Genomic DNA, 10,873 nt, shown 5'->3' with positions numbered 1-10,873 from the left:
TGTGAGGGTGTTGTATGGTGAGGTGTTGTAGGTTACCCTGGTATGTGAGCGTGTTGTAGGTTACCTGTATGTTGGAGGTGTTGTAGGTTACCTGTATGTGAGGTGTTGTAGGTTACTCTGTATGTGAGCGTGTTGTAGTTTACCTGTATGTGAGGTGTTGTAGTTTACCTGTATGGTGACGGTGTTGTACGTTTACCTGTATGTGAGGTGTTGTAGGTTACCTGTATGTGAGGTGTTGTAGTTACCTGGTATGTGAGGTGTTTGTAGTTACCGTATGTGAGGTGTGTAGGTTACCTGTATGTGAGGTGTTGTAGGTTACCTGTAGGAGTGTTGTAGGTTACCTGTACTGTGAGTTGTTGTAGGTTACCTGTATGTGAGGTGTTGTATGTGAGGTGTTGTATGTGAGGTGTTGTAGTTTACCTGTATGTGAGGTGTTGTAGGTTACCTGTATGTGAGGTGTTGTAGGTTACCTGTATGTGAGGTGTTGTAGGTTACCTGTATGTGAGGTGTTGTAGTTTACCTGTATGTGAGGTGTTGTAGGTTACCTGTATGTGAGGTGTTGTAGGTTACCTGTATGTGAGGTGTTGTAGGTTACCTGTATGTGAGGTGTTGTAGTTTACCTGTATGTGAGGTGTTGTAGGTTACCTGTATGTGAGGTGTTGTAGGTTACCTGTATGTGAGGTGTTGTAGTTTACCTGTATGTGAGGTGTTGTATGTGAGGTGTTGTAGGTTACCTGTATGTGAGGTGTTGTAGGTTACCTGTATGTGAGGTGTTGTAGGTTACCTGTATGTGAGGTGTTGTAGGTTACCTGTATGTGAGGTGTTGTATGTGAGGTGTTGTAGGTTACCTGTATGTGAGGTGTTGTATGTGAGGTGTTGTAGTTTACCTGTATGTGAGGTGTTGTAGGTTACCTGTATGTGAGGTGTTGTAGGTTACCTGTATGTGAGGTGTTGTAGTTTAGCTGTATGTGAGGTGTTGTATGTGAGGTGTTGTAGTTTACCTGTATGTGAGGTGTTGTAGGTTACCTGTATGTGAGGTGTTGTAGGTTACCGTGTATGTGAGGTGTTGTAGGTTACTGTATGTGAGGTGTTGTAGGTTACCTGTATGTGAGGTGTTGTAGGTTACCTGTATGTGAGGTGTTGTAGTTTACCTGTATGTGAGGTGTTGTAGGTTACCTGTATGTGAGGTGTTGTAGGTTACCTGTATGTGAGGTGTTGTAGGTTACCTGTATGTGAGGTGTTGTAGGTTACCTGTATGTGAGGTGTTGTAGGTTACCTGTATGTGAGGTGTTGTATGTGAGGTGTTGTAGGTTACCTGTATGTGAGGTGTTGTAGGTTACCTGTATGTGAGGTGTTGTAGGTTACCTGTATGTGAGGTGTTGTAGTTTACCTGTATGTGAGGTGTTGTATGTGAGGTGTTGTAGTTTACCTGTATGTGAGGTGTTGTATGTGAGGTGTTGTAGTTTACCTGTATGTGAGGTGTTGTAGGTTACCTGTATGTGAGGTGTTGTAGTTTACCTGTATGTGAGGTGTTGTAGTTTACCTGTATGTGAGGTGTTGTATGTGAGGTGTTGTAGGTTACCTGTATGTGAGGTGTTGTATGTGAGGTGTTGTAGTTTACCTGTATGTGAGGTGTTGTAGGTTACCTGTATGTGAGGTGTTGTAGTTTACCTGTATGTGAGGTGTTTGTAGGTTACCTGTATGTGAGGTGTTGTAGGTTACCTGTATGTGAGGTGTTGTAGGTTACCTGTATGTGAGGTGTTGTAGGTTACCTGTATGTGAGGTGTTGTAGGTTACCTGTATGTGAGGTGTTGTAGTTTACCTGTATGTGAGGTGTTGTAGGTTACCTGTATGTGAGGTGTTGTAGGTTACCTGTAGTGAGGTGTTGTAGGTTACCTGTATGTGAGTGTTGTATGTTACCTGTATGTGAGGTGTTGTAGGTTACCTGTATGTGAGGTGTTGTAGGTTACCTGTATGTGAGGTGTTGTATGTGAGGTGTTGTAGGTTACCTGTATGTGAGGTGTTGTATGTGAGGTGTTGTAGGTTACCTGTATGTGAGGTGTTGTATGTGAGGTGTTGTATGTGAGGTGTTGTATGTGAGGTGTTGTAGGTTACCTCTATGTGAGGTGTTGTAGGTTACCTGTATGTGAGGTGTTGTAGGTTACCTGTATGTGAGGTGTTGTATGTGAGGTGTTGTATGTGAGGTGTTGTATGTGAGGTGTTGTAGGTTACCTGTATGTGAGGTGTTGTAGGTTACCTGTATGTGAGGTGTTGTAGGTTACCTGTATGTGAGGTGTATAGGTTACCTGTATGTGAGGTGTTGTAGTTTACTGTATGTGAGGTGTTGTAGGTTACCTGTATGTGAGGTGTTGTAGGTTACCTGTATGTGAGGTGTTGTAGGTTACCTGTATGTGAGGTGTTGTAAGTTACCTGTATGTGAGGTGTTGTAGGTTACCTGTATGTGAGGTGTTGTAGTTTACCTGTATGTGAGGTGTTGTAGTTTACCTGTATGTGAGGTGTTGTAGGTTACCTGTATGTGAGGTGTTGTATGTGAGGTGTTGTAGTTTACCTGTATGTGAGGTGTTGTAGGTTACCTGTATGTGAGGTGTTGTAGGTTACCTGTATGTGAGGTGTTGTAGGTTACCTGTATGTGAGGTGTTGTAGGTTACCTGTATGTGAGGTGTTGTAGTTTACCTGTATGTGAGGTGTTGTAGGTTACCTGTATGTGAGGTGTTGTAGGTTACCTGTATGTGAGGTGTTGTAGGTTACCTGTATGTGAGGTGTTGTAGGTTACCTGTATGTGAGGTGTTGTAGTTTACCTGTATGTGAGGTGTTGTAGTTTACCTGTATGTGAGGTGTTGTAGTTACCTGTATGTGAGGTGTTGTAGGTTACCTGTATGTGAGGTGTTGTAGGTTACCTGTATGTGAGGTGTTGTAGGTTACCTGTATGTGAGTGTTGTAGTTTACCTGTATGTGAGGTTGTTGTAGGTTACCTGTATGTGAGGTGTTGTAGGTTACCTGTATGTGAGGTGTTGTAGTTACCTGTATGTGAGGTGTTGTAGGTTACCTGTATGTGAGGTGTTGTATGTGAGGTGTTGTAGGTTACCTGTATGTGAGGTGTTGTAGGTTACCTGTATGTGAGGTGTTGTATGTGAGGTGTTGTAGTTTACCTGTATGTGAGGTGTTGTAGGTTACCTGTATGTGAGGTGTTGTAGGTTACCTGTATGTGAGGTGTTGTATGTGAGGTGTTGTAGTTTACCTGTATGTGAGGTGTTGTATGTGAGGTGTTGTAGTTTACCTGTATGCGAGGTGTTGTAGGTTACCTGTATGTGAGGTGTTGTAGGTTACCTGTATGTGAGGTGTTGTAGGTTACCTGTATGTGAGGTGTTGTAGGTTACCTGTATGTGAGGTGTTGTAGTTTACCTGTATGTGAGGTGTTGTATGTGAGGTGTTGTAGTTTACCTGTGTGTGAGGTGTTGTAGTTTACCTGTATGTGAGGTGTTGTATGTGAGGTGTTGTAGTTTACCAGTATGTGAGGTGTTGTAGTTACCTGTATGTGAGGTGTTGTAGGTTACCTGTATGTGAGGTGTTGTAGGTTACCTGTATGTGAGGTGTTGTAGTTTACCTGTATGTGAGGTGTTGTAGTTTACCTGTATGTGAGGTGTTGTAGTTTACCTGTATGTGAGGTGTTGTAGGTTACCTGTATGTGGGGTGTTGTAGGTTACCTGTATGTGAGGTGTTGTAGGTTACCTGTATGTGAGGTGTTGTAGTTTACCTGTATGTGAGGTGTTGTAGGTTACCTGTATGTGAGGTGTTGTAGGTTACCTGTATGTGAGGTGTTGTAGTTTACCTGTATGTGAGGTGTTGTAGTTTACCTGTATGTGAGGTGTTTGTAGTTTACCTGTATGTGAGGTGTTGTAGTTACCTGTATGTGAGGTGTTGTAGGTTACCTGTATGTGAGGTGTTGTAGGTTACCTGTATGTGAGGTGTTGTATGTGAGGTGTTGTAGTTTACCTGTATGTGAGGTGTTGTAGGTTACCTGTATGTGAGGTGTTGTAGGTTACCTGTATGTGAGGTGTTGTATGTGAGGTGTTGTAGTTTACCTGTATGTGAGGTGTTGTATGTGAGGTGTTGTAGTTTACCTGTATGCGAGGTGTTGTAGGTTACCTGTATGTGAGGTGTTGTAGGTTACCTGTATGTGAGGTGTTGTAGGTTACCTGTATGTGAGGTGTTGTAGGTTACCTGTATGTGAGGTGTTGTAGTTTACCTGTATGTGAGGTGTTGTATGTGAGGTGTTGTAGTTTACCTGTGTGTGAGGTGTTGTAGTTTACCTGTATGTGAGGTGTTGTATGTGAGGTGTTGTAGTTTACCAGTATGTGAGGTGTTGTAGTTTACCTGTATGTGAGGTGTTGTAGGTTACCTGTATGTGAGGTGTTGTAGGTTACCTGTATGTGAGGTGTTGTAGTTTACCTGTATGTGAGGTGTTGTAGTTTACCTGTATGTGAGGTGTTGTAGTTTACCTGTATGTGAGGTGTTGTAGGTTACCTGTATGTGGGGTGTTGTAGGTTACCTGTATGTGAGGTGTTGTAGGTTACCTGTATGTGAGGTGTTGTAGTTTACCTGTATGTGAGGTGTTGTAGGTTACCTGTATGTGAGGTGTTGTAGGTTACCTGTATGTGAGGTGTTGTAGTTTACCTGTATGTGAGGTGTTGTAGTTTACCTGTATGTGAGGTGTTGTAGTTTACCTGTATGTGAGGTGTTGTAGTTTACCTGTATGTGAGGTGTTGTAGGTTACCTGTATGTGAGGTGTTGTAGGTTACCTGTATGTGAGGTGTTGTAGGTTACCTGTATGTGAGGTGTTGTAGGTTACCTGTATGTGAGGTGTTGTAGGTTACCTGTATGTGAGGTGTTGTAGTTTACCTGTATGTGAGGTGTTGTAGGTTACCTGTATGTGAGGTGTTGTAGGTTACCTGTATGTGAGGTGTTGTAGTTTACCTGTATGTGAGGTGTTGTAGGTTACCTGTATGTGAGGTGTTGTAGGTTACCTGTATGTGAGGTGTTGTAGGTTACCTGTATGTGAGGTGTTGTAGTTTACCTGTATGTGAGGTGTTGTAGGTTACCTGTATGTGAGGTGTTGTAGGTTACCTGTATGTGAGGTGTTGTAGGTTACCTGTATGTGAGGTGTTGTAGTTTACCTGTATGTGAGGTGTTGTATGTGAGGTGTTGTAGTTTACCTGTATGTGAGGTGTTGTATGTGAGGTGTTGTAGGTTACCTGTATGTGAGGTGTTGTAGGTTACCTGTATGTGAGGTGTTGTATGTGAGGTGTTGTAGTTTACCTGTATGTGAGGTGTTGTAGGTTACCTGTATGTGAGGTGTTGTAGGTTACCTGTATGTGAGGTGTTGTAGGTTACCTGTATGTGAGATGTTGTAGGTTACCTGTATGTGAGGTGTTGTAGTTTACCTGTATGTGAGGTGTTGTATGTGAGGTGTTGTAGGTTACCTGTATGTGAGGTGTTGTAGGTTACCTGTATGTGAGGTGTTGTATGTGAGGTGTTGTAGTTTACCTGTATGTGAGGTGTTGTAGGTTACCTGTATGTGAGGTGTTGTAGTTTACCTGTATGTGAGGTGTTGTATGTGAGGTGTTGTAGGTTACCTGTATGTGAGGTGTTGTAGTTTACCTGTATGTGAGGTGTTGTAGGTTACCTGTATGTGAGGTGTTGTAGTTTACCTGTATGTGAGGTGTTGTAGGTTACCTGTATGTGAGGTGTTGTATGTGAGGTGTTGTAGTTTACCTGTATGTGAGGTGTTGTAGGTTACCTGTATGTGAGGTGTTGTATGTGAGGTGTTGTAGGTTACCTGTATGTGAGGTGTTGTATGTGAGGTGTTGTAGGTTACCTGTATGTGAGGTGTTGTAGTTTACCTGTATGTGAGGTGTTGTAGGTTACCTGTATGTGAGGTGTTGTATGTGAGGTGTTGTAGTTTACCTGTATGTGAGGTGTTGTAGGTTACCTGTATGTGAGGTGTTGTAGTTTACCTGTATGTGAGGTGTTGTATGTGAGGTGTTGTAGGTTACCTGTATGTGAGGTGTTGTAGTTTACCTGTATGTGAGGTGTTGTAGGTTACCTGTATGTGAGGTGTTGTATGTGAGGTGTTGTAGTTTACCTGTATGTGAGGTGTTGTAGGTTACCTGTATGTGAGGTGTTGTAGGTTACCTGTATGTGAGGTGTTGTAGGTTACCTGTATGTGAGGTGTTGTAGGTTACCTGTATGTGAGGTGTTGTAGGTTACCTGTATGTGAGGTGTTGTAGTTTACCTGTATGTGAGGTGTTGTATGTGAGGTGTTGTAGTTTACCTGTATGTGAGGTGTTGTAGGTTACCTGTATGTGAGGTGTTGTAGTTTACCTGTATGTGAGGTGTTGTAAATTACCTGTATGTGAGGTGTTGTATGTGAGGTGTTGTATGTGAGGTGTTGTATGTGAGGTGTTGTATGTGAGGTGTTGTATGTGAGGTGTTGTATGTGAGGTGTTGTATGTGAGGTGTTGTAAATTACCTGTATGTGAGGTGTTGTATGTGAGGTGTTGTAGGTTACCTGTATGTGAGGTGTTGTAGTTTACCTGTATGTGAGGTGTTGTAAATTACCTGTATGTGAGGTGTTGTATGTGAGGTGTTGTAGTTTACCTGTATGTGAGGTGTTGTAGTTTACCTGTATGTGAGGTGTTGTATGTTACCTGTATGTGAGGTGTTGTAGGTTACCTGTATGTGAGGTGTTGTAGTTTACCTGTATGTGAGGTGTTGTAGGTTACCTGTATGTGAGGTGTTGTAGGTTACCTGTATGTGAGGTGTTGTAGGTTACCTGTATGTGAGGTGTTGTAGGTTACCTGTATGTGAGGTGTTGTAGGTTACCTGTATGTGAGGTGTTGTAGGTTACCTGTATGTGAGGTGTTGTAGGTTACCTGTATGTGAGGTGTTGTAGGTTACCTGTATGTGAGGTGTTGTAGGTTACCTGTATGTGAGGTGTTGTAAATTACCTGTATGTGAGGTGTTGTAGGTTACCTGTATGTGAGGTGTTGTAGGTTACCTGTATGTGAGGTGTTGTAGGTTACCTGTATGTGAGGTGTTGTAGGTTACCTGTATGTGAGGTGTTGTATGTGAGGTGTTGTAGTTTACCTGTATGTGAGGTGTTGTATGTTACCTGTATGTGAGGTGTTGTAGTTTACCTGTATGTGAGGTGTTGTAGGTTACCTGTATGTGAGGTGTTGTAGGTTACCTGTATGTGAGGTGTTGTATGTGAGGTGTTGTATGTTACCTGTATGTGAGGTGTTGTAGTTTACCTGTATGTGAGGTGTTGTAGGTTACCTGTATGTGAGGTGTTGTATGTTAGGTGTTGTATGTGAGGTGTTGTAGGTTACCTGTATGTGAGGTGTTGTATGTGAGGTGTTGTAGGTTACCTGTATGTGAGGTGTTGTAGGTTACCTGTATGTGAGGTGTTGTATGTGAGGTGTTGTAGGTTACCTGTATGTGAGGTGTTGTAGGTTACCTGTATGTGAGGTGTTGTAGTTTACCTGTGTGTGAGGTGTTGTAGTTTACCTGTATGTGAGGTGTTGTATGTTACCTGTATGTGAGGTGTTGTAGGTTACCTGTATGTGAGGTGTTGTAGTTTACCTGTGTGTGCGGTGTTGTAGTTTACCTGTATGTGAGGTGTTGTAGGTTACCTGTATGTGAGGTGTTGTAGGTTACCTGTATGTGAGGTGTTGTAGGTTACCTGTATGTGAGTGTTGTATGTGAGGTGTTGTAGGTTACCTGTATGTGAGGTGTTGTAGTTACCTGTATGTGAGGTGTTGTAGGTTACCTGTATGTGAGGTGTTGTAGGTGTACTGTATGTGAGGTGTTGTAGGTTACCTGTATGTGAGGTGTTGTAGGTTACCTGTATGTGAGGTGTTGTAGGTTACCTGTATGTGAGGTGTTGTAGGTTACCTGTATGTGAGGTGTTGTAGGTTACCTGTATGTGAGGTGTTGTAGGTTACCTGTATGTGAGGTGTTGTAGGTTACCTGTATGTGAGGTGTTGTATGTGAGGTGTTGTAGGTTACCTGTATGTGAGGTGTTGTAGGTTACCTGTATGTGAGGTGTTGTATGTGAGGTGTTGTAGGTTACCTGTATGTGAGGTGTTGTAGGTTACTGTATGTGAGGTGTTGTAGGTTACTGTATGTGAGGTGTTGTATGTGAGGTGTTGTAGGTTACCTGTATGTGAGGTGTTGTAGGTTACCTGTATGTGAGGGTTGTAGTTTACCTGTATGTGAGGTGTTGTATGTTACCTGTATGTGAGGTGTTGTATGTGAGGTGTTGTAGTTTACCTGTATGTGAGGTGTTGTATGTGAGGTGTTGTATGTGAGGTGTTGTAGTTTTACCTGTATGTGAGGTGTTGTATGTGAGGTGTTGTAGTTTACCTGTATGTGAGGTGTTGTAGGTTACCTGTATGTGAGGTGTTGTAGTTTACCTGTATGTGAGGTGTTGTAGTTTACCTGTATGTGAGGTGTTGTAGGTACCTGTATTGTGAGGTTGTTGTTAGGTTACCTGTATGTGAGCGGTGTTTGTATGTGAGGTGTTGTAGGTTACCTGTATGTGAGGTGTTGTAGGTTACCTGTATGTGAGGTGTTGTAGGTTACCTGTATGTGAGGTGTTGTAGGTTACCTGTATGTGAGGTGTTGTAGGTTACCTGTATGTGAGGTGTGTAGGTTACCTGTATGTGAGGTGTTGTAGTTTACCTGTATGTGAGGTGTTGTAGGTTACCTGTATGTGAGGTGTTGTAGTTTACCTGTATGTGAGGTGTTGTATGTGAGGTGTTGTAGTTTACCTGTATGAGGTGTGTAGGTTTACCTGTATGTGAGGTGTTGTAGTTTACCTGTATGTGAGGTGTTGTAGGTTACCTGTATGTGAGGTGTTGTAGTTTACCTGTATGTGAGGTGTTGTAGGTTACCTGTATGTGAGGTGTTGTAGTTTACCTGTATGTGAGGTGTTGTAGGTTACCTGTATGTGAGGTGTTGTAGTTTACCTGTATGTGAGGTGTTGTAGGTTACCTGTATGTGAGGTGTTGTAGTTTACCTGTATGTGAGGTGTTGTAGTTTACCTGTATGTGAGGTGTTGTAGGTTACCTGTATGTGAGGTGTTGTAGGTTACCTGTATGTGAGGTGTTGTAGGTTACCTGTATGTGAGGTGTTGTAGGTTACCTGTATGTGAGGTGTTGTAGGTTACCTGTATGTGAGGTGTTGTAGGTTACCTGTATGTGAGGTGTTGTAGGTTACCTGTATGTGAGGTGTTGTAGTTTACCTGTATGTGAGGTGTTGTAGGTTACCTGTATGTGAGGTGTTGTAGTTTACCTGTATGTGAGGTGTTGTAGGTTACCTGTATGTGAGGTGTTGTAGGTTACCTGTATGTGAGGTGTTGTAGTTTACCTGTATGTGAGGTGTTGTAGGTTACCTGTATGTGAGGTGTTGTAGTTTACCTGTATGTGAGGTGTTGTAGTTTACCTGTATGTGAGGTGTTGTAGGTTACCTGTATGTGAGGTGTTGTAGGTTACCTGTATGTGAGGTGTTGTAGTTTACCTGTATGTGAGGTGTTGTAGGTTACCTGTATGTGAGGTGTTGTAGTTTACCTGTATGTGAGGTGTTGTATGTGAGGTGTTGTAGTTTACCTGTATGTGAGGTGTTGTAGTTTACCTGTATGTGAGGTGTTGTAGGTTACCTGTATGTGAGGTGTTGTAGGTTACCTGTATGTGAGGTGTTGTAGTTTACCTGTATGTGAGGTGTTGTAGTTTACCTGTATGTGAGGTGTTGTAGGTTACCTGTATGTGAGGTGTTGTATGTGAGGTGTTGTAGGTTACCTGTATGTGAGGTGTTGTAGGTTACCCTGTATGTGAGGTGGTTGTATGTGAGGTGTTGTAGGTTAGCTGTATGTGAGGTGTTGTAGTTTACCTGTATGTGAGGTGTTTGTAGGTTACCTGTATGTGAGGTGTTGTAGGTTACCCTGTATGTGAGGTGTTGTAGTTTACCTGTATGTGAGGTGTTGTAGGTTACCTGTATGTGAGGTGTTGTAGTTTACCTGTATGTGAGGTGTGTGTTGTAGGTTACCTGTATGTGAGGTGTTGTAGGTTACCTGTATGTGAGGTGTTGTAGGTTACTGTATGTGAGGTGTGTAGTTTACCTGTATGTGAGGTGTTGTATGTGAGGTGTTGTAGTTTACCTGTATGTGAGGTGTTTGTAGGTTACCCTGTATGTGAGGTTTTGTAGGTTACCTGTATGTGAGGTGTTGTAGGTTACCTGTATGTGAGGTGTTGTAGGTTACTGTATGTGAGGTGTTGTAGGTTACCTGTATGTGAGGTGTTGTATGTGAGGTGTTGTAGTTTACCTGTATGTGAGGTGTTGTAGGTTACCTGTATGTGAGGTGTTGTAGGTTACCTGTATGTGAGGTGTTGTAGGTTACCTGTATGTGAGGTGTTGTAGGTTCCTACAGTAGCAGCTGGCCAGCCACAGGGAGCGGTCAGTCAGGACGTGAGGACAGTGAGACACTCTGAGAACCATTAGACTGCCTCCCGCTGACCTCAGCAACGCCTCCACACCTCCCTCCAGACAGCCCCTGGAGAGACAGTCACACAGGCTCCTCCTCCTTACTGTGTAGAGGCCTCCTAATGCAGGTTTACTGTGTAGAGGCCTCCTAATGCATGTTTACTGTATTTAGGCCTCTTAATGCAGGTTTACTGTGTAGAGGCCTCCTAATGCAGGTTTACTGTATTTAGGCCTCTTAATGCAGGTTTACTGTGTAGAGGCCTCCTAATGCAGGTTTACTGTATTTAGGCCTCCTAATGCAGGTTTACTGTGT

General features: G+C 42.9%; 1 protein-coding gene across 1 annotated transcript in view; it reads right to left on the bottom strand.

Annotated features, from left to right (window-relative positions):
- The window catches only part of LOC116375321 (F-box only protein 41), a 52,629-nt gene that overhangs the window by 23,008 nt on the left and 18,748 nt on the right, over positions 1 to 10,873 (bottom strand). Inside the window, exon 7 of the mRNA XM_031832680.1 lies at positions 10,478 to 10,630. Within this exon, the coding sequence (XP_031688540.1) occupies positions 10,478 to 10,630 (153 nt within the window). The remainder of the gene's footprint in view (positions 1 to 10,477; positions 10,631 to 10,873) is intronic.

This window comes from Oncorhynchus kisutch, linkage group LG9, assembly GCF_002021735.2.
Source record: "Oncorhynchus kisutch isolate 150728-3 linkage group LG9, Okis_V2, whole genome shotgun sequence".
In the NCBI taxonomy this organism is placed as follows: domain Eukaryota; kingdom Metazoa; phylum Chordata; class Actinopteri; order Salmoniformes; family Salmonidae; genus Oncorhynchus; species Oncorhynchus kisutch.
The sequence above is the reverse complement of the archived record's forward strand: the minus strand, read 5'-3'. Positions and strand labels throughout refer to the sequence as shown.